At 44.4% G+C, this 24647-nt stretch overlaps 1 protein-coding gene across 5 annotated transcripts in view; it reads right to left on the reverse strand.

Annotated features, from left to right (window-relative positions):
- Positions 1-24647, reverse strand: part of polrmt (polymerase (RNA) mitochondrial (DNA directed)) — a 137621-nt gene that overhangs the window by 97827 nt on the left and 15147 nt on the right. For all 5 annotated transcript variants that reach the window (XM_070859707.1, XM_070859706.1, XM_070859709.1 and 2 more), the window contains exons 5-7: positions 8844-9030; positions 1575-1724; positions 754-921 (exon numbers count right to left, since the gene is read on the reverse strand). In XM_070859707.1, coding sequence (XP_070715808.1) covers positions 754-921; positions 1575-1724; positions 8844-9030 — 505 coding nt within the window. The remainder of the gene's footprint in view (positions 1-753; positions 922-1574; positions 1725-8843; positions 9031-24647) is intronic.

Here is a 24647-nt window from a genome sequence, read left to right on the forward strand (position 1 = left end):
AGGAATATATAAAAGGCTTCAATGTTTATTCTGTCTTCAGACTTCTTGCAGGACTAAGGTTCTGCTCCTGAAAAATATTTCCGTCAGTGTTTGAAATTCATTTGGGATAAAGCTCCCTCTAATTCTTTTTTTAAAGTTAAATTACAAGGCCCCAAAGCCAGTAATAATGGGAGATATGCAGCTAATCATTCCCCATTAACATCAAACCATCACTGTACTGTCCATTCTTCCCCCTGTTCCCTTATGGCCCTCCTCTCCAATTCACCCACGCCCTTTCACTCTCTCCATACCCTGTCTCCTTCCTATCCGCATCTCCATCCCTGACCCCTCCATTCTAGGCTTATTCTTCTGTTGTCTGGTGAAGCGGTTTGGCCATTTACTCTGGACCTCAAATCCATTCATGCAGCAAGGTTTAAATGCCCGAAGCACGTGTTGAAATTTTTTCTTGTTTAAAACACTCAATGTCAGTCTGATGTGAATGTGTGCCTTCACAGCTAGGATTCGTACCAAGTTTACACTCAATTACAGCTAATGTATTTCAACCTAATCTCTAGCTGAGTACAAAAAGGATAAAAGCCAGGAGACTGATCATCCAATTTCTGAACTGAATTCTGACTTGTGAACCAGAAATCTGTCCAGGGGTCCACTGCCAAAGCTAGCTGTGCCACAAAGCAATCTTTAATTCCCTCAAAGTGCATAAATACATTGTGTATTAACAGTTTGTGAATCTGATCACACTTTTATCTTTCATACCTGTACCATAATGTCTACATACTCCTCCTCATCCAGCAGACAGAGATAAGGATAGAGATTCATTCTCCAGGAACAACTTCTATCACCAGCCAAATGGAACTTGCACTCACGAAATGCCTGCAGTAAAGATTTTTGCCACTTCGCACGCAAATCTACCAGACGTTTCCGCTGATTCAAAACAACATCATTTCTGTTAGTGGTCATCAGTTCTAATAAATAACGGTTACATACATGTCACTTAAAAAAAATATATCACTATCCAGCTACCACACAGATTTAAAGCCCTCAGTATAATTGCATTACTCTTTCCTGAACTCCAAAATGGGCAGAGTACTATTAAAAAGGGGCAGAAAATGCGTATTCTTCCAGTTGTCAGATTCAAAAATTACGTAACTATTAATTGGAAATCAATTACACATGATGGACTTAATAACTGAATACAGACCATTAGATTATGCATAACAAACATAAAATATTTACAAAATAGGAAACATTCATGGAAGTCTGACACAAACATATTTCTTCTTTTACTATTTTGTGCTCCCATGCCACCCGAAAGGTGGTTAGTAAGCCCAAATCTGAGCTGGAAAACCAGATGTGACATTTATGACAATGGCAGCTCACAGTAGCAGTTGTATAAAGGTCAAGATGTCCATGAGTATTATTAACAGCAAAGGCACTTAGGGCATGCAGCCAACATTTGACTTTTTGTCTTCAATTTTAGAGGAAGAGACCAAGATCGAAGTTAAAAAGATACACAAAAGAACTTCAAATTTTCCTGCTTTATATTGTATTTAGTGCACTTAGTAGAACACATGTACCATTCTTTTCATCTTCTCTGTAATGGGTTTTGTTACTTCAACAGAATCGATAGTAATGGTATCCGCTTGCTCCTTGCTTAGTTGTCTATCAAATCTCTCCTTCAGTTCTTCGACACAGAGATCCAATTTGGGGTATTTGACAGGCTCAACCTAAAATAAAACAAGATGCTTAATACGGGCAGCTACTATTTATTCATCAGTGGTATCATTTATTCATCAGGATAGGGTAGCCTAGTGAATATGGCACTGGTGACCCAGAGGTTGCAAGTTCAAATCCCACCATATACAAATTGTGAAACTGAATTTTTTAAATCCAGCAATTTGTAGGCTAGCACCAAAAAATGACTAAGAAAATAGCGGAATTGTTGTTAGAATCCAACTGGTTCCATAAAGTCCTTGAGGGAAGGGATCCTGCTCGGTATGTCCTGCATGTGACTCCATACTAGGTGGTTGATTTGCAATGCTCTCAAGGCACCTAAAGGTGGGCAATACTTGCTAGTGACACCCACCATACTAAGATCTTGACCACTCAAATATCACTTGCTGGCCTAATGCTTACCAACATAGTCAACTGCTCCCTTTTCTCAGGCATTGTGCCACTTTCAAACCTTCCATAATCATCCCACTCTTTGAAAAACAGAGTCTTATCCCCTCCCTCTTCTCCAACTAATTGTCCATCCCCAACTTTCTCTCCAAGGTTCTAGGATGTGCCATCGCCAGTCAGCTTCATGCCCGCCTCTACCTACTTAAAACCTTCAGCCGAGCTTCTGTCTCACCCATAGTAGTAAGACCATTCTGACCAATGTTACCGACATTCTGTGTGACCGTGACAGCGGAGCGCTATCCCTCTTTGATCTGTTATTCGACTCTATTTTCTATCTGGAAAATCACGCAGGAGTAAATTGGGCAAGCCGGCCTCTTGGGCATGCCAACCTCTGCACCTGAATCCTCCCGATGCACTATGGCTCGGTACTGTGAACTCTAAATTGTAAAGGTTACTCCAATATCTCATATTTTGGCACATGTGCTACCCCCTAATGTGGCCAATATCTTTGATCTCTCGAACCATAAACTGTAGATATTACCCACACCCTGTAACAACCTTAGGGCAAATAATTTATAAAACAATTGTACCAATTAATGTTATCTACAGTACTGTATTATACCTTTGACCTATTGACACTTCATTTTTGCATGTAGGCTGTAGGAAAAGAATAAGGTTGGTATTCTAAAAGGTTAAGATCAAATAGATTAAAAGAACCAAATGAGGAGTTCATGAGGCAGCGTGCTCAGCTACCTCGGCCTTCTTCCCAACTGTAGTTCCCACTGCTAATTGTGCACACAAGCTGCGGGGTTTAATTATGGTCTTCTTGGTTTCACGAGACTACTTCACTGTGGGAATAAGCAGTTACGTAAGAGATGTTTGCAAGATTACACTTTCTAAACCTGTGCTTAAAAATAATATTTAGCATTTAAATCTCAGGCTAAGAAGTGTCTTAAGAGGGAACTAATCATCTGTATGGGACATTAAGGAATCAATAGTGTTTTGGGGAGGTATAAACAGTCTATTTGCCAGCTGTACAACAAACTGTTGGAGTTATTACATAAAACATGACGTACAGCCATGACCTCAAAATTCATAGGTAGCATACCCTGCCCAGTAGGGAATGTATTTTAGATGTGATTTTGCTGCTCTCCCCAGTGCAGGCAGTATGATGCAACATCATCACAGGCTCTATAAATTAGAGTTGCCTTATTCCTCACCAAATAAGAAACATCCAGGGTGACCAAGGCTGGGAACTCAACATCCAGGGGTATTCAACATTTAGGAAGGATTGATAGAAAGGAAAATGAGGCAGGGTGGCATTGCTGGTTAAAGAGGAAATTAATGCAATAGTAAGAAAGGACATTAGCTTGGATGATGTGGAATCAGTATGGGTGGAGCTGCAGAATACCAAGGGGCAGAAAACGCTAGTGGGAGTTATGTACAGACCACCAAACAATAGCAGTAAGGTTGGGGACAGCATCAAACAAGAAATTAGGGATGCATGCAATAAAGGTACAGCAGTTATCATGGGTGACTTTAATCTACATATTGATTGGGCTAACCAAACTGGTAGCAATACGGTGGAGGAGGATTTCCTGGAGTGTATTAGGGATGGTTTTCTAGAACAATATGACGAGGAACCAACCAGGGAGCTGGCCATCCTAGACTGAGTGATGTGCAATGAGAAAGGACTAATTAGCAATCTTGTTATGCGAGACCCCTTGGGGAAGAGTGACCATAACATGGTAGAATTCTTTATTAGGATGGAGAGTGACACAGTTAATTCAGAAACTAGGGTCCTAAACTTAAGGAAAAGTAACTTCGATGGTTTGAGGGGTGAATTGGCTAGAATAGACTGGCAAATGATACTTAAAGGGTTGACGGTGGATAGGCAATGGCAAACATTTAAAGGTCACATGGATGAACTTCAGCAATTGTACATCCCTGTCTGGAGTAAAAATAAAACGGGGAAGGTGGCTCAACCGTGGCTAACAAGGGAAATTAAGGATAGTGTTAAATCCAAGGAAGAGGCATATAAATTGGCCAGAAAAAGCAGCAAACCTGAGGACTGGGAGAAATTTAGAATTCAGCAGAGGAGGAAAAAGGGTTTAATTAAGAGGGGGAAAATAGAGTACGAGAAGAAGCTTGCCGGGAACATAAAAACTGACTGCAAAAGCTTCTATAGATATGTGAAGAGAAAAAGATTAGTGAAGACAAACGTAGATCCCCTTGCAGTTGGATTCAGGTGAATTTATAATGGGGAACAAAGAAATGGCAGACCAATTGAACAAATACTTTGATTCTGTCTTCACGAAGGAAGACATAAATAACCTTCCGGAAGTACTAGGGGACCGAGGGTCTAGTGAGGAGGAACAACTGAAGGATATCCTTATTAGGAGGGAAATTGTGTTAGGGAAATTGATGGGATTGAAGGCCGATAAATCCCCGGGGCCTGATAGTCTGCATCCCAGAGTACTTAAGGAAGTGGCCCTAGAAATAATGGATGCATTGGTGATCATTTTCCAACAGTCTATCGACTCGAGATCATTTCCTATGGTCTGGAGGGTAGCTAATGTAGCACCACTTTTTAAAAAGGGAGGGAGCGAGAATGCAAGTAATTATAGACCGGTTAGCCTGACATCAGTGGTGGGGAAAATGTTGGAATCAATTATTAACGATGAAATAGCAGCGCATTTGGAAAGCAGTGACAGGATCAGTCCAAGTCAGCATCGATTTATGAAGGGGAAATCATGCTTGACGAATCTTCTGGAATTTTTTCAGGATGTAACTAGCAGAGTGGACAAGGGAGAACCAGTGGATGTGGTGTATTTGCACTTTCAAAAGGCTTTTGACAAGGTCCCACACAAGAGATTGGTGTGCAAAATCAAAGCACATGGTGATTGGGGGTAATATACTGACGTGGATAGAGAACTGGTTGGCAGACAGGAAGCAGAGAGTCGGGGTAAACGGGTCTTTTTCAGAATGGCAGGCAGTGACTAGTGGAGTGCCGCAGGGCTCAGTGCTGGGACCCCAGCTCTTTACAATATACATCAATGATTTGGATGAAGGATTTGAGTGTAATATCTCCAAGTTTGCAGATGACACTAAACTGGGTGGCGTTGTGAGCTGTGAGGGGGACACTAAGAGGCTGCAGGGTGACTTAGACAGGTTAAGTGAGTGGGCAAATGCATGGCAGATGCAGTATAATGTGGATAAATGTGAGGTTATCCACTTTGGGGGCAAAAACGCGTAGACAGAATATTATCTGAATAGTGGCAGATTAGGAAAAGGAGAGGTACAACAAGACCTGGCTGTCATGGTTCATCAATCATTGAAAGTTGGCATACAGGTACAGCAGGCGGTAAAGAAAGCAAATGGTATGTTGGCCTTCATAGCTAGGGGATTTGAGTATAGAAGCAGGGAGGTCTTACTGCAGTTGTGCAGGGTCTTGGTGAGGCCTCATCTGGAATATTGTGTTCAGTTTTGGTCTCCTAATTTGAGGAAAGACGTTCTTGCTATTGAGGGAGTGCAGTGAAGGTTCACCAGACTGATTCCCGGGATGGCTGGACTGACATATGAGGAGAGATTGGATCAACTTAGCCTTTATACATTGGAGTTTAGAAGGATGAGAGGGGATCTCATAGAAACATACAAGATTCTGATGGAATGGGACAGGTTAGATGTGGGTAGAATGTTCCCGATGTTGGGGAAGTCCAGAACCAGTGGACACAGTCTAAGGATAAGGGGTAGGCCATTTAGGACCGAGATGAGGAGAAACTTCTTCACTCAGAGAGTTGTTAACCTGTGGAATTCCCTGCCTCAGAAAGTTGTTGATGCCAGCTCATTGGATATATTCAAGAGGGAGTTAGATATGGCCCTTACGGCTAAGGGGATCAAGGGGTATGGAGAGAAAGCAGGAAGGGGTACTGAGGGAATGATCAGCCATGATCTTATCGAATGGTGGTGCAGGCTCGAAGGGCCGAATGGCTTATTCCTGCAACTATTTTCTATCCAACATGTGCAGCAAGCAACCTTCCGTACTCCTAATATAATATTTCATTTTCTGAAGCTATTTCTTTACAAAGCAGAAAATAAAACGTCTCTCCAAATTAATGCTGAAACACGATCAAAAAATGATTTGTAGCTTTAGTAACAAAACCTTTCAAACTTCAATATTTATTGGGCGGAGTCATTGGGGTCAAGTTTCGGGCTGCGCCTAGAATAGCACAGCCCCGCGAGCCACGTCTGATTTCCGCAATGAAAACCGCACCGAAAACTTACCTCGGTATTCTCCACTCCCTCAGGTCGGTCCAGGCCCTCGGCGCAGCGCAGCACAGCACAAGCTGTGGGGGGCGGAGCCAGGTCCCGGCGCTGAAAACAGTGCCGGGACCTCTGCACATGCGCGCTACAGTGTGCGCACATGTGCATAGCTCCAGGCGCCCAAAACTGTGTGGGAGGGGCCCAAAGCACGCCGCCCCTAGTCCTGGCCAAATGGACTTACTGGGGCGGCAAAGATCGGACTGCACCTCCCTCCTCAAGCTCCTGCTCTGGCTGTGGCTCCGACTCCCCCCACCCCAGCTCCCGCTCCGCTGCCTACCGCTCCCCTCCACCAGCTCCAGCTCCACTCCGGCTCTCTCCCCTAAATTGGTTGATTTATTGATCATTGATGATGGCTCTTTATTTGTAAAAACGATGTGTTTCATGTTTGTAAACTTCCCTCCCCCCCACCCCGCCCCGCCATCTCTCTTCCTTAAGCCTGATTTTCTAAGTGGAGGCAAGGTTTTTCTGAGCATACGAAAATCTACACTTACTCCATTCTAAGTTAGTTTGGAGTAAGTTTTCGCTGCCTAAACTTGCAAAACAGGCATAAGTGGCCAGACACACCCCTTTTTGAAAAAAAAAATCTGTTCTAAAATGAAACTGTTCTAACTCACTAGAACTGGAGCAAACTAAATGCCGAGAATTGCAATTTCTAAGATACTCCATTCTAAACTAGTTGCTCCAAAAAAAGAGCAACTCAGGCCGAAACTTGACCCCAGAGATTATCTCATCCCTGCAGATGCACTGATTACAAAATATCTATTGACTTTTCAATATCCCTTCTTCGGGAGAACATTCCTGAAACATGCTGTACAGTTTTTGTTGAAGCAGTTTAATTATACTATCCAGGTGATTTTTGACAACTTTTTTGGCAGACTGGTATGCGTGCAGCAGATAAAAATAAAAGCTTTCAGGCACACAATAAGCACAATACACTGGAATAACATGTGTGTATATTTAACTAAAAGGGTGTCTCTTAAAATACATAGAATCATAGAAATTTACAGCAATTGGCCCATCATGTCTGTGCCGGCCGGCAAAGAGCTATCCAGCCTGATCCCACATTCCAGCTCTTGGTCCGTAGCCCTATAGGTCACGGCACTTCAAGTGCATATCCAGGTACTTTTTAAATGTGGTGAGGGTTTCTGCCTCTACCACCCTTTCAGGCAGTGAGTTCCAGACCCCCACCACCCTCTGGGTGAAAGACATTCACCTCAAATCCCTCAAAACCTCCTAACAATCACTTTAAACCAATGACCCTTGGTTGTTGACCTCTCTGCTAAGGGAAATAGGTCCTTCCTACCCACCCTATATAGGCCCCTCAATAAAGTCTCCCCTCAGCCTCCTCTGCTCCAAAGAAAACCCCAGCCTATCCAATCTTTCCTCATAGCTAAAATTCTCCAGTCCAGGCAACATCCTTGTAAATCTCCTCTGTACCCTCTCTAATGCAATCACATCTTTCCTGTAATGTGGTGACCAGAACTGCAAGCAGTACTCTAGCTATGGCCTAACGTGTTTTATACAGTTCAAGCATAACCCTCCTGCTCTTGTATTCTATGCCTTGGCTAATAAAGGCAAGTATTCCGCATACCTTGTTAACCACCTTATCTACCTGTCCTGCTACCTTCAGGGAGCTGTGGACATGCACTCCAAGGTCCCATTGTTCCTCTACACTTCTCAGTGTCCTACCATTGACACATAATTTATTGCATTGAAGGAATATGTCACCTTGAGAATGTTTCCCATCAGCAGAGCAGTGCGTTAGCACCACAATTACACTCTAAAACTTTGGAAAGCTGCTCTGTAGGCTGACCGCAGCCTCCACCGTTATAGAAACCAATCCCATTAAAATTTGTAGGCTGATCCCTGCAGCACTGATTTCTCATTTGAACAGCAGTTGTTTGTAAATTGCTCTTCACAAACCTTTAGCTGATAGTGGCATCATTCCCATTGGCTCAGAAAGATTCATACAGGTCACTGATCAAAAACCTGCTTTGCTGTACTGTCACAGGCAGATCGAATATTCTAACATCTCCTGTCTACCAGCAGCCAAAAGCCACAGTTGCCTTGATAAGCAAGCTACCTCTTCTGGTTATGCAGGCCACCTTGGGCAGCAGCAGCGCCATCTTGTATGCCACAAACGGACAATATAAACGCATCATAACTGGCAGGAACCGCACCAAAAGTGGCAAACAAATTTCCGATCTTAATTAAGTTTGTCGAGGAGCCACCAATGGCTGACTTCAGTCTGCTCTGCCGTGTTCATCAGTGTAAATCAAAGTGCAATGTGCGATTTACATATGATTACCAAATAACAATTCTGTTCAAAGGGTGCAATTTAATTTGGTGAAAATTATTTTCCATGTGGTACTGTACTTAAATGTAATTCTCTTCCCCCATACCTTTGAATAAAAGTGCTTCACTAATGGACACTGGCAAACCTCCATCTCAGGTTCAGATAAGAGCTGGAAGTTGGGCTCTACGGCATAAATGGCTTTCAGTACCATTTCTCTTTCATCTTTACGGAACACACAAGTCTTAAACAAGTCTTGCATTGTGAAGCCATCTTCCTCTAGCTGCTGAATGCACCTAGGAAAATAATGTTATGCAGATTATGAGTAACTTTGTAAATGTGAAAAGATGTTGCAAGTTTTAATCTTCCCAAAAGTTAAGAGATTTTCTTTTCATGTACTATACTACTAAATCCATAATATTCTGGATATGGTACAGTATTCACTCAGTCTTCATACTTTACAAATATAAACTTTTTACAGTTTACAAACATAGGCTGTGAAAAGTCTGTATGAAAACATAAATGTCTGGAGAGTCATTTTAATTCAAACTCTCCTCTGTTTGGGAGTGGCAAAATTCACTGCCTCCAACAACGAGCCGTCAGGCCGAGTCTCCTTGCTGCAAAGGCACTCTGATGTTACCGAGCACAAGGCATCCACAGAAATCCCAATGAAAGCACTGGGGTTTCTGTAGGTTGATAGATTGTGGATTTGAGCCCAATACAAAGATTCAAAATCTGAGCTGACAATACAGTACTGAAGGAGTACTGCACTGTTGGAGCTGCTGTCCTATGGAAGAGATGTTAAGCCAAAGTCATGACACTCTGTGAAAAGCAGGGAGTTCACCCACTGTCCTGGCAGGATTTCCTCCCTCAACCAAGATCACCAAAGAAATCAGTTACTAATTTCATAGCTGTTTGTGGGAAGTTGCTATGCACAAACAATTACCGCAGTTCAGCTACACAAGAGTCACTGTGCTTCAAGAGCCATTAATTTTATATGAAGTATTTTGAGACATTTAAATGTGATAAAGCACCATCTACGTTTGGAAATATACCTTTTCTTGCTCCCTGTTAGATTTGTTCAACCACTGCTCTTCCTTTCCTCATTTTCAGAGCATTGCAACACCCAAAAATGACACAAGACAGCATTTCACGGGCCACTGAATCCCTGCTCCTTGACTTCAACACTGAGAAGTCCCATTAAAATAAATTGTAATCCTTATGGCATTTGCAGCAGGTAGTCCAGTTACACTGTTCAAGAGATGAAAAGCGTAACTGGACTGTCTGCTGGGAGACAGATTGAATTTTATTTTAATTGATTTATATAAAACCTTTTTTTAAATAGCGGGTTACCCTAGCCAGTCCACACAAACAATTAGAAACGGACTGCAGCTGCTCCCAAGTACCTTCCTTAGCCAAAATTACAATGTAAGCAAGATCTCAGATACAAATGAATCAAGACATCAGACACAAATGATTTTATCCATTATGTTGAACATTTCTAATTTAGTAGAAAGCTACATATGGCAATGCATTAGAGGCGGAACACCTACACTGATAGTTTGTTCATTATGGTGAGTTCTCTTTTGAACCTGGTGAACAAACGACACCAGCTGTTCATTATACTCACTTGGCCCACAGACTTTCTGCAGGGTTTTGCATTGGAACTTGCTGTGATCAGAAAGCCATATCGGCACAGCGCCCTCTACAGAAGATCTAGGACCTGTGTGAGCAGAGCAAACAACTGTGTATCTCCTTGGCCAATCGGATTAAAGAATTGTTACTGAACAGCACAGAAGCTGAACCAGGAAATGTTAGCTGGAATATTTAATTCAATACCAAATCATGTGCAGAAAGCAAAATAGAAAGAGGGAAAGAAAAATGGGATTGAGAGAGATAAAAAGAGGCACAAAGAAAAAGTTTTAAAAATATATAATTTAAATGTAGTGATTTTTAAAAATCTTCAACAATAATTAAAATCTGAAGGAGTGAGACTCTAGACCTTTAACTTAATTTTCAGTACCAGAGAGGTTGTTTGGCAGTAATTAAGACTTAACACGTTGTTAAAAATGCACTTACATTGGAATGAACAAGCCTTAACTTTTGCTGGCGGGTTTAGTGGATATCGATCATGCAAATACAGCAATTTTACATGTTTCAATACCAAGTCTCTCGGCCAGATATCGGTATAGTTTCTCGATCAGGAGGGCAACCCGATCACCAACTTCCTGATTTCCACATTTAACTGCGCATGTGCAGCCGTCAGAAGTTGCTGTCTGATGTTAGCCCGTGCCATACTGTCTGAATTACCTCTTTACTTTAGTTTACCCTGTCTTGAATCAATATCTCCTAGTTCTGATAAAAAAAGACTTGGATTTATATAGCGCCTTTTATGACCACTGGACGTCACAAAATGCTTTACAGCCAATTAAGTACTTTTGGAGTGTAGTCACTGTTGTAATGTGGGAAATGCGGCAGCCAATTTGCGCACAGGCAAGCTCCCACAAACAGCAACGTGATCATTTCCAGATAATCTATTTTTTTGTTATGTTGATTGAGGACACTGGGGATACTGGCCAGGACACTGGGGATAACTCCCCTGCTCTTCTTCGAAATAGTGTCATGGGATCTTTTACATCCACCTGAGGGGGCAGGCAGGGCCTCGATTTAATGTCTCGTCCAAAAGATGACACCTGCGGCAGTGCAGCACACCCTCAGCACTGTATTGGAGTGTCAGCCATAGCTGGAGTGGGACTTGAACCCACAACCTTCTGACTCAGAGGCGAGGGTGCTACCCACTGAACCACAGCTGATAGTGTCACAGAAGTTGACAACATGCAGTACAAGATGTAAACAATAAAAATAATGCTATCTGGCCACAGTATTTTTCGCAGTAATGTACACCTACAACTTACTCCCTTAACAGTAATTGGTATACAATCTGTAGACAAAGTATGGAATGAACTGCAGAGGGCAAGGAGATTGGAAGACTAGCCAAGTACTAGGATTCAAACTTGAAATCCCAAACATGTGTTCTACCAAATAGTCACAAAGGTTTTTTCCTTTTCATTTAACTTTTCCCTCCACTGCTTCTGCTGAAGGTGTTGACACTTGCTAGGGTATGGTTCTCTGGCTGCCTTGGTTCTCACCACCTGCTGCAAGTCCAATCTAGTGCCTATGTCCTTCAGTCAGTGAAGGTACTGCCAAGATACTCCTGGTAATGGACATTGAAGACTCCCAACCAAAGTACATTTTATGTCATTGCTACCCTAAGTGTTTCCTCCAAGTGATGTTTAACAGCTGAGGGAGGGTGGGAGGTGTTAACCTGCAGGTTTCCTTGCCCATGTTTGACCTGAAACCATGAAGCTTCATGGGCTACTAATCATAACCAAGTGCAATCCTGTCCTCGCACACACTTTTCCAGTAGACATCACCAGGTACCAATCAGGAATGGAAAACCTGGGTGATATTTCTCCCTGCCCTAGCCAAGGTATGCTAAGGACGATTGTTCTACACCTACTATTGCTGGCAGAAATCAGCTAACTTAGCACAGACTGAAAACTGTGTTTCTTTCCCACTCTTGAGTTTTAATGCACATAGCATTAGACAGCTTACTGATTGAAAAACTTTAATTATCAACTCACAATCTCTGTTTGAAAGCCTGGAACCTTTTAAGTGAAATTAATTTTGCATTCATGAGCAATTATTAGGCAATTTGTAAGTTTTATTTCTTTTTCGTCATTTACAAATTACCTAATATCTCAAGGAAATTTAGATAATCATATTTAATTTGTCCAGCATGTTAATCACAAATTTCAAGTTGTTGCTGTGCCTGCACTCTGTTTACAGTGCAGCAGCGTGCACAGACCGCTGAATCCAAAATAATTTGGCTTAACATATTAGTGTAGGAGATGGATGTTTCCAACATTAGCACGAGGTGTATTACATAATCGAATAGATTATCAGAACAAAAACCAGAGCATACATTCCATTAAGTTTCATTCAACTCCATTTTGAATCAACTCCATTATCAAATTTTGTTTGATAACGCTCCTATGAAGCGCCTTATAAAAAGTGCAAGTTGTTGTTGTTATCAGTCTTTCGAGAAAATGAAACAATTTGTGCGAGCCAGCTGGTGTACCAATATGCTATGCCAGTAGTCACAGCAAAAGGTGTCACAGCTCTAAGGGATGCAGCAGGCAATGTGGTGAGCGGGTAGTGGTGCCAAGAAGCCAGCGGCGTTGAGAATTGCAGTAAAGCTTTGGTTATGGATCAAGGTCAAGATGATTTTAGCTTCAAAACTACAACTGGATGCTGAAAACTGTGGGCTCCAGGATTCTTCATAGTGACATTTTCTGCAATACTTAATTGGCTGTAAAGCGCTTCGGGATGTCCGATGGTCGTGAAAGGTGCTATATAAATGAAAGTCTGTTTTTCTTCCCATTTCCCCCTTGCCCCCAATTCCTCTCCTTCAATCTCCAGTGCTATTACATTCTACTTACAAGTCCATTAAGCCAGCTCCTTCCCACCCCACCCCCCAAAGCCTATAAGCGTGCTCTACCCTCCTGTTCCAACTAATGACCTCGAACCCTCCACTACCTTTCCCTTCGTACCCCACCCTCAACCCTTCCCTCTTCTGGCTTCCAAAGTTAGAGTCCTCCATCAACCCATGTTCAATTATCCCCCGTCATCTAAGCATGTTTGATCTGGACTCTAAAGTCTTGACTCTGTGTGCAATGCCAAAGGACATCAATTAGTATGTGGGAAGCATGAAATATAATGTAATAGAAACATTCTGCAATACAATAGTCAACGCCTTGAGAAACAGATAAATTTGTTGATACATTTTGGAGTTATTAGAAATATTTTCAGCTCTTAAAATAATTCCCTTAGAATACTTTAAACATGAGCATTCCTGTAAGTAATTACTTTTTATTTAACCAAGAAAACTGACTGCTTAATCATCTTTATTGTCAACCATGTTTGGAAATCAACTGGTATTAACCAGTCACTCCCCATCCTATTATATACCCCATTTTGTATTTGTAAAATTACTTTCCATAAATAAAGCTTAAAATAGAACTGTAAATGCTATGAGGTTACTGTTCTTTAAATGTGTTCATAATCAATAAGGCATTATCTACTGTACGACCTTGCAAATTAAGACACTGTGCAATGTACTCACCGTTACAAGAAATTTACGTCAATATAAAATGATTTCTTCCTTGAATGGCTTTGAGTTTAGTTTTCACCTTAACCACCTTTTATCGATTTATAAAAATAATAATAATTCAGCAAACACTGGTAACTATATTGGTGTGTCATTCTTGATGTCGGAGTTGAAAATTAATATGCAGCGCATCAATCATGAAGCAAAGTGTTATATAAATACGAGCATCAACTCCTTCAACGCTGAATAGCAAAGACACCATTATGTAAACAGTCTGGTGGGCGAGTTCAGAACAAGAGGACATAAACCTTAAAAATCAGAGCCAGGCCATTCAGGAGAAAAGTTAGGAAACACTTCTACACACAGAGTGGTAGAAGAGTGCAACACTTTCCCACAAAAAAGACTTGCATTTATATAGCGCCTTTCACGACCACCAGACGTCACAAAGCGCTTTACAGACAACGAAATACTTTTTGAAGTGTAGTCACTGTTGTAATGTAGAAAACGATAAAATGCAGTAGATGCTAGCTCAATTAATAATTTTAAATTTGAGATTGATAGATTTTTGATAGCGAAGGTGTTGTGTATCTGTAAAGCATGCACTCCCATATTCCGCCACCAGGGAGCTCATCCCCTGAAGTCCCAAGGGATCCCAGCATTCCTTGGGAGCACTGTATATAAGCCGGCCCCCAAGGCCTGTTCTTCACTCTGGAGTGTCTTATTAAAGACTGAGGTCACTGTTACTTTAGCCTCCCCGTGTGCAACCTCATCTGTGTTAGGAACACAATAGAAGGGATATGGGGCCAAGCTGGGTAAATGGAGTTATGATGCATATCAGCCATGATCTCACTGAATGGCGGAACAAATTCGAGGGGTTGTGATGGCCTACTCCTGTTTCTATGTTGCTTTTGAAAAAAATGTATTTTAACCAAAAATGATACAGGAAAAATAATTCCGTCTCAAACCGAGTCACAAGCATTAAATTCGAGAGGATGCCCATCATGCAGGTCCACCTACCGCTACTGGCAGTGAGGTTTTTAGCTGGCAGCTGGAATGCTGCATGGAACACCACAGGACGAAAGAACATTCCATCTCTGGGAAGGGTGAAATATAAACCATGGTGACACCTGCATCAGCCAAATGACAACTGTGAAAGAGTGCAGGAGCACTGCGTTTAGGATACAAGTAAGCAACCATTTACTACAATTATATAGTTCAGAAAAAATTTTAAAACATAACCTAACCTGCAAACTGCCTCTACCCAGGGGGGTGGAATGAAGAATGGTCAAGGATTTTGTACAACGTGGGAAGGTGGTAATTTTCCTCACTGGATGATAGACCTAATCAGTTATGTGAATTGGACGGCGCTTCTCTCGTTCCAATGCCTCGATTTTAAAATTCTCATCCTTGTTTTCAAATCCCTCCATGGCCTCCCCCCTCCCTCTCTATTACCTCCTCCAGTCCTACAACCGCCCCCATCCTACTCCCCCCTCCCGGAGATATCCGTGTTACTCCAATTCTGGCCTCTTTCAGATCCCCAATTTTTATTGTTCCACAATTGGTGGCCGTGCCTTCAGCTACCTAGGCCCTAAGCTCTGGAATACCCTCCCTAAACCTCGCTTTCCTCCTTTAAGGCGCTCCTTAAAACCTACCTCTTTGACCAAGCTTTTGATCACTTGTTTGATCAAATTTTGTTTGATAACGCTCCTGTGAAGCATTGTGGGGCGATTTACTACGTTAAAGGCACTATATAAATGCAAGTTGTTGTTGTGTATAATGCAGTAAAACATTGGTCTCAGCACTAGCTCAACTATTATGGATGCTAATGCATAGAACAACTAATATCTTATGTAACACCATTACATTTCTGGACACTGCGGAAATAAAGGACAACTAAATTAAGTATCCTAAAATGAACTGCAGATGTGGCTAACGCTTTCTGTGCCAGTACTGCCACTTGGCGCAATCTAAGGGCTCAATTTTGCCCAAGCCCATTTTCTGGCATATTGCCAGAGTTACACCCATTTTTCTAGGCCAGAAATACTTTGCAAAAGTTTCCCCGATGTATAATTCATCGTGTCCAGTCGCCTCGGGGGGGTGGGGGGGGGGGGGGGGGGGGGGGGGATGGTACAGCCTGCTGTCCGCGTCAAAAAAACAATGTTGCACCTTCTACGTATGCACGACAAAAAGAAAGTGATGTTTTGACGTTATTTCAATGGATGGACATGTGTGGTACAGCTCCGGGTTAGCCATTTTTAAAGAGGCATTTGTGTGTGTGTGAGAAGGAGTGCTGTGTGAGAGCATTGGAAAAATCGGATCTGCAGCAATACAAGATGCAATGCAGTACAAGGACCAAGAATTTCTTACAGGATGAAGTGGAGGCACTGGTTACTATGATTGAGGACAGATGGCAGGAGCTGGACACCAGCAGAGGTCACATAAAAACTCCACCCAAAGAAATGAAGAAACGCTGGAACCAAGTTGCAGAAGATTACTGCGCAATGATGACCACCACGAGATCTGGAGGCCAGTGTAAAAAGTGGCAGGACCTTGGTCAAGTAGTTAAGTGTATTCTTCAATGGAATTACAATTGTAAATGTGACCAGCTGTATATGTCCCACCCAGCAGAAAGACACCCCTCTCTAAAAAGTTGCATTTTCACCTTTGCAGAGAAAGATGGGACATAACAAAAGGGAAAGAACTCGAACAGGAGGAGGCCCGGCAAATCCGCAACCAGGGACACTCTTGGAAGACAGGTTCGCTGCTTTGATGGGTCCTGCCTGGAGAAAAGCAATCACCACTGCACAAGCTGGGCCCACACTCGAGGGGGAGGGCAAGTCCTGCAAATTCCACAGCCTAGCTTTGCTAAATGTTAAGTACTGCACGGGCTAGTTGTGCTTTGGTCCCTGGGGATGTCTCTGCCAGTTACGCTTCGGTTGATGCAATGTGCTAGCATTCATCGTGGTCCTTCAAATCAGCCTGCTGCCTGCGCTAAGAGAGTCTACTCATGCCACCCACCCTGCCCCCTCCTCTGCTGCTAACCATTTGTCTGTTCTGTTATATTTTGCAGAACCTGAGGCCAACCCTGACGATGCAGATGATGATTCAGATGCGGAGAAGCCTGAAGAAAAGAACATCTTCCAATCACACCCTCCAGACCAAGTGCGTGAGGGGGAGAGGATGGAGATGGATGAAGCCCCCACTGTTTTACTGACTTTATTGGAGGTGCAAGTGCCGCCTATTGTGGTGCCAGCTCCTTCCGTGACGAGTGGTTTGAGTGTTGGTGAGATATTCCATGGTTTCCTAACGCCCGAGGCTGCGGGTCCCAGTAGTGGGGTGCAGCGAAGCACCCCCAGGGCCCCAGCTTCTGAGGCTGCTGGTTCCAGTGGTGTGGTGCAGCGAGGCACACCCAGGGCCCCACCTTCCGAGGCTGCGGGTCCCAGTGGTGAGGTGCGAGCCACACCCGAGGGGAGGAGGGGAAGCAGAGCTCGACCGCGCTCTCCTGAGGTGCAGGATCTAACAAATGTGGTTCAGACGATGGCAATGAGTGGGGAAAGCATTGACCTTACGCGATCACTCTTGGACACCACCAGCGGGGTGGGTGATGAGGTAAGCAGGACTGTCGGGAGAAGTAACCGCAACCTCACGAGAAATGGAAACGATGTCCGGGACAACGAGTGAGGGAATATCTGAGTCAGCTGAAACCATGTCAGTGACCATGAGGGAGGGAATGTCACAGGTAGCTGATGCGCTCAGTGAACATCAGGGAGGGAATGTCAGAGATGGTGCAAACACTATCACTGAACATGAGGGAGGGAATGTCACAGGTAGTTGAAACAGTTTTGCTCAACATGAGGGAGGGAATGTTAACACTATCAGGACACATGAGGGACGGCATGTTGGAGTTAGCTGCTGCAATAAGGGAACACGCCCAGACCCCGTGCCCATTGACAGAATCAGCTGTCATTCCCACTCCAATCCCCACGCCAGCCTCTGAAGAGCCCCAAGCCGGGCCCTCCACACTGCCGCCTGCCGCCTCCCCCCCCTCAAAAGGTGCGCACTGCCCGAGATCTTAGAAAGAATAAGCTTGATACCAACCCCAGAAATATTGCGCCATGGCCTGCAGGCCGAGGTGGTGGTGTCTCCAAGAACAAGCGCAGCCGGCGGTCTTAGAATAAGGTGGAGGAGAGATGGGTGCAGCCTTTCTTTGCTGCTGCTACTGTTGTTATTATTATTGTTACTGTTGTAACTGTTGTTTTCAAATTAAAAGAATTTTGTAAGTTATGTAAATTTACAAGTTTAAAAGTTAGTAAGTGATCTTGAAGCTTTTAAAGTGATCGTAACTGAAAACTTTAAAATTTGATACAAGAATAATTTTATTAAAGTTAAGTACAAAGAACTGTTTGTTAAACTTTTGAATAAATATATTTTACATTAAATCTGAATCATTTTAATTATTCGTTCCATTAACAACACAACTTTTGAAGTAAACAAGAATAATTTCCATCATTTGTTCCATTAACATATTACGGAACAGGTCCAAACAGTAAACATGGTCCATGTGGAATAGTTGTCGCTGAGCCTTCAGGCAGCAAAGCGTTCAAGGATGAGCTGCTGGCGCAAGGCTCGAGCAATCGTTAAAGGGACACGATGGCACGCCCTCCTCTGCAGTCGTGCTTCGGATTCAGGTAATTGCATGGCTTCCACGCCCTTCTGCTCGTCATCTGCATCTTCCTCATCATTATCAACCACTCTCACCGCAGGTGGGTCTTCTCCTACCAGCTGCTGCTGCCTCATGATGGCTAAGTTATGCGGCATGCAGCACACAACAGTGAACTGATCGACAGTCTCAGGGGAGTATATCAAGTAGCCTCCGGAACGGTCCAGGCATCGGAAAAACTGTTTCAAGATGCCAATGGTCCTCTCTATGATGTTGCACATCGCAATGCAAATGTTGTATTCCCGGTCAGCTTCCATCCGGGTTACGCGTAGGGGTGTCATGAGCCAGGTGGCGAGGCCGTATCCTTTGTCTCCCAGTAGCCAGCTCTGCCCTTCTGGCTGCTGCTGAAACATGGCAGATATAATGCTCTCGCATAGGATGAACGCATCATGGGTGCTGCCAGGGTATCTCGCATCAACTGACATGATGCGATGCATGTTGTCACACACGAGCTGCACATTAATGGAGTGGAAGCCTTTTCTGCTCCTGTACATCTCGGAATCCTCCAAAGGTGCTCGCAAGGCGATGTGCACCTTTGGGAAGCCAGCAATCCTGGAGAAGCCCACAGTCCTATCACGCATTGCTTGGGCAGTCATGGGGAAATTTATGTAGTTATTCCTCCGTGCACATACAGCAGCTGTCACCTGCCGAATGCAGACATGTGTTGCATGTTGCGAGATGGCGAACACATCCCCAAGTTGTAGCTTGCAACGATCTGGAGGCATAGAATGAAAGTGCAGCTGTAACCTTCACTTCAACTGACAAAGCAGTCCTCCTGACGCTTCTAGGTTACAGGTCTGCTTTTACTCACTCACAGATCTCAGTTACAACTTCTGTGCGGAAACGCAACCTTCTGACACAGTCTGCATTACTCAGGTGCAGGTACGAACGCCTGTCTCGATATACCCGACGTGGGTAAGGCCTCCTGCCCAGCACCATATGAGCTCTGATGTTCATGCGATGACCTCGAATCAACTGTCTCCTATGTAGCACCATCATGCAGAAGGCTCGCACAAGGTATGGCATTGTCAGTATTGCCTCCATAGTTAGATTTTACTTTTGCAAGAAGCTCAAAACGACAGGAAGGCAGGCAGGATAGGTTCTTTGTTCTCTTTCCCCAAGGTCTATATGGATGGACCACACCCAGATCTTGTGACTTCTCCTCCCTCTCCCCAACTAATTGCAGTCTTGTGACTTCTACCGTTCTCCCCCCTTCTCCTCCCCCCACCTCTTGTACCTAGTATAGCAGCCTTCCGATCGCCACCTCCCTTCCCTGGGCTCAGTGCAGCAGCCTTCCGATTGCTGCCACCTCATCCTGCCCCCCGGGCTTGTTTTTCAGCCAAGCCCAGAGCCCCTTTGTCCTGGCGCGGGGCCGATTCTGGCGGCCGACACTATGACCCCCCTCCAGCCCTGCTTGAAGACATTCGGTGGTGGCATGTAAGTAAAAAAAAATGAAAACTTCAGAAATCCAAGAAACTTTCATGTACTCCGTTGAAAGGTAAAAAAACGGCTGAACTTTAATATGGATATTTCAAGTGTTAGAGACTCCCTCCAAAAATTTTGATGAAAAACAATGGCGCCTTTCTGCGCCGATTTTTCAATGTGCGCTGCTTTCTGTTAACTCACCAGAAGGTTTTTCGGGAGTGGCCAGATATGCTGACCTGGGATAAAAAATTTGGGGCAAACTGAGAAAAATGCTAAAAACTGGTACAGACATGAGGGAACATCAAAAAATCCTAACCTAGAAAAATCGTTACTAAAGCAGTTACACCGGCGTAGATTTCAGGGGGAAACTTTGAATTAAATAATTACGCCAGAAAAAATGGCGCAAATGACCCGGGAAAATTGAGCCCTAAGTTTTATGTGCTCTAAAATCTAACCTTGTGCTCCTTCTAAATAATGCATAGTTCTCCTGGTAAGAGAATCCTCGAGTGCCAAAACAGGGCAACCCTCTTTTCTAGCACTTCTTATAGACGCAGGCTCAAGGCATCTGAAATAGAGATGTTAGATGACTTTAAATCAACCATTTTAAGGCTTCTGCCCAGCAACAATCAAGCAGCCCCTTTACGTATTACCTGCAGCCTTTAAATAATGTGCAACTGTTTGCCAATTGACTGGAAGCTCTCGCTACCAAACCCAATTTAGACTGGGAGTTTGCTGTGCATATAGAATGAGCTCATCCCAGTGCAATTTCAGCAAACACAAAGTTTGTAGAACTCCGATCCACCATTTCAGTGCTGGGATCAGAAATTACACCCTCACGTCTAAGACAAAAAGGCTGTGGAGTTTTATGCAAAATCAATCAGTAGTCAACCTTTCAGATGTTTGAAAGGACAACCTCCAGTTGCTTGGAAAATTACCAACTAAGTGGATTAAGACATCAACCACCTGGCCTAATATAACCCGATGTAAGAACTAGCAAAACAACTGACAAAAAACTGCAGCCATTGAGTGGATTTTTTGAAAAGTCTTTCTTACACCAAGATTTGACAGTATGACAGTTTTTTGTACCTCTAACAAATTAGAATCTCCCATTTACTTAAGCCAGACGCAATTTTTAAAAATGGCCAAAGGTTAATGGAATGTTATACTGACTTCCTAGTTTACCTTTCTAAATTGCCTGAAACTCATCATGGAAGAACCTCGTTACCTCCCAAAAGGAAATTGATTTTGGATGAAAATACAGATGGTGAGAGCGAGTGTCATGGCTTAATTGGCCTGTCTGTTTTAGGGCTGGATTTTCGGGTTTTAGTGATTTCACCCATTTTCAGGCGCAAATCGCGGCAAAATGTTTTTTTTTTTAAGCGCAGGCTAGCGTTAGCACCAGAGGGCGCAACTTCCGCCAAATGAAAGTTCACGACTGTCGTTAGCGCTAACTCCAGCGTTGCACAACAGAATGTGTGCGTCGGAGCTGAAAGTTGCGACCGAAAAAAAAAGAAATTGGCCGTCCTGCGCATGCGCAAATTATTTTATTTTGTTCCCTGCATTTCTGGTCTGCTGTCCGATCGCAAACGCTAATGCAGGTGGTGGCCGCGCGCCTGCGCAATACACCTGGGGCTGAATCAGCCATTTTTACATTTTGATTTTCACGATGGAGGAGGACAACAGGCAGCGTGCTCAAAGATTCAGCCCAGAGGTAAATGAGGTTCTAGTGGGGGCAGTGGAGCGTAGATGGCCTGAGTTGCACAGGAGGGGTGGATCTAGATCCCTCCCATCAGTATTTAAGAAGATATGGAGGCAAACTGCAGAGGTCATCTCTGGCTCCGACTGTGCAAAGGACTGCAACACAGTACTGGAAAAAAGTTTCATTCGAAGGTCGTTAAGAGTACAATTTTTATTGATGCACTCCTTCATTACTTAAAATATAAATCTGACACACTATTTGTTCTTATGCTGTTGCTGTCTGTGAGCACTGTGTGGGTTGCCTCCTAAAATGCGTAACACATAGGTAGGCTTAATGTGGCACCCTATTTGCCATGAATGATCTTTACACATTAAGATTGCTTTCTGAAATCTCAAAAGACGTTTCCTCACTTTGATCGATGTCCTCCTGATGAACCACGTGCAACATCCAAGGCCATTAAACTGTATTACATTCACACAATATGGTATAAGTGCTTTGGTGGCTATCTCTGTGTGCCACAAGAACAGATGGACCCTCTGGTAACCATTCCCATTTTCATCTTTGTTGTCTAAGAAGTCCCACAACCGCCAGGAGCAGAGGGCGGACAGGCGGTGGTCCACCTCGGACCCTGCCACTCACTGACCTGGAGGAGTGTGTGGCAGGTCTCATCTGTGTCTCAGGTCGGACAACTGTCTGTGGGGGTGCTGACTCCTTCTTGGATAAGTCCTGCACACTCCCTAGGCTGGGTTGGGGCAATGTGTGGATGCAATGTCTGTGGACTATGGTTAAGGCAATGTAATGCAGTGTCTGTGGACTACATATAATGGAGTAGTGGTGGTCCTTCAAATGAGCCTGTGCTCTGTGACCATCCTCATGTCATCCTGCCCCCTCCCCTGCTGCTAACCACTCATCTGTCGCTTTCTACTTCCAGATGAGGAGTCGCAGATGCCGAATCCATCACAGCAAATCTTCACCTCAGGCCATCATGTGGGGGAGGAAGAGGAGGAGGAGGAGCAGTTGACCGAGCAGCTTACTCCGTGGGGGTGAGGAAGGGCGGGGGGGTGGGAGGGAGATGTACTCGACACCTCTTTTGCCACCGAAAAACATCTCATCCAAGGATGATGAAACATTCCCGGGCTTTGAGATCCCTGAGGCTGCTGGGACTAGTAGCATGCAGTAACGCAGTTCTGGAATGGAATCCCATATGCTATCTCTCCGGAGGGTGAGTCAGCAAAGTCGGTCTGCTGACAGACAGGCAGACGCAGAACTGGACATGGTGGCACTGTCCAGGGAGAGAATCCAGCTCACCAGTCAGCTCCTTGGTGTCCTGGGGAGGATTTCTGCGAGCATCAACAGTCTGAAAGCGAGCATTACGGAGTAGGTCGCAGATTGTCGGTGCGAGCCGCAAAACCTGCGAGGCCATCTACACGAGGCTGGTGGCCTGCACCAGTCACACTGGAGTCCCTAGTGTGACACCCGGACACACTCCCACACCACCTGTGACTGGCAACATCGATCAAGAGGCTCGCCAGTCGAGAAGGCAGGCCTTCCACGTCTTGAGCAGATCCAGTGTGTCCCCAGATGGTGTCCCCAATGTCACTTCCCCCAATTCAGCGGGACTCTGGCTGCCTTGCTGCACGAACTCTTGGTGCCACTTTGGGTAGGGGCAAGGGGAAGGAATGATGGGGGGGGGGCGGGGGGAAGAGGGAGAGCCGGTGGTAAAAGACGATTGGGGCAGGGGTTGTTGCTTTGTTGTTATTTTATAAAAGTTTTCAAAGTTTCCTAATTCTGTTAAGTTATAAAAGTTCACAATGTTTAATACATTTTATTCCAGTTTCTCAATTATGTTTACAATGTTTAATAAATTATTTTGTTCACCATAATCATTCCTGTGTAGTGTCTCATTTGCAGAATAAGAGGGGGAATAGTAAACATGGTGGGATAGAGTGGTCAGGCAATGGTCAAATGTGCCGTTCACTCGACAAGCAAAGCGTTGAATTATGAGCTGCTGACATAAGGCTTCTGCAGCGGCGAAAACTCCACGAGGCCTCCAGTGTGGCTGTGGTGGTGGCATGGGTTCCTCGCCAGGCTCCTCTTCCTCCATCCTCCCTCTCTCTCTCCTGAGGTGCTCCTGCAATCCCATTGGCAAATCCTGTCCCCTCATGATGGCTAAGTTGTGCAGCATGCAGTGATTTCAGAGACCTGCTGAGGGGTGTATTGCGGGCAGCCTCCAGAGCAGTCCAGGCATCGGAAGCACTGCTTGAGCACTCCAACTGTCTGTTCGACGATGTTGTGTGTGGCTGCATGGCTCTCATTATAGCGATGCTCAGCTTGTGTCTGAGGGTTCTGGAGGGGGTCATGAGCCAGGTGGCGAGGCCGTAACTTTGGTCTCACAGCATCCAGTTCTGGCCTTGTGGCTGACACTCAAACAGGCCTGAGACAGTGCTCTCACGCAAGATGAAGTCATCATGGATGCTCCCTAGATATTGGGCATTGACTGCCATGATGCGCTGAGTACGGTCGCAGACGACCTGTACATTCATGGAGTGGAATCCCTTTCGGTTTTGGTAAATCTCTGGATGTGTAAAGGTGCTGGATGTGTCAATGGCACCCTGAACCTTGGGGAAACCAGCAAATCGTCCAAAACCTACAGCCCTCTCATTCTAGGCCTCCTTGGTCATTGGGAAGTTTATGAAGTCCATCCTGCGTGCGTACAGTGCAGTAGTCACCTGACGAATGCTGCAATGTGTAGCGTGGTACAAGATGGAGCATTTTGTCTCCTGCTGATGCCTGAAAGGAGCCGGAGGCATAGAAGGCATGTGCCGCAGTCACCTTTACCTCGACGGGCAGTGAGGTCCTGTTGCCGCTGGTAGGTCTGCTTTTATGAGCTGGCATATCT

Source organism: Pristiophorus japonicus, chromosome 18 (genome assembly GCF_044704955.1).
Source record: "Pristiophorus japonicus isolate sPriJap1 chromosome 18, sPriJap1.hap1, whole genome shotgun sequence".
NCBI lineage: Eukaryota > Metazoa > Chordata > Chondrichthyes > Pristiophoridae > Pristiophorus > Pristiophorus japonicus.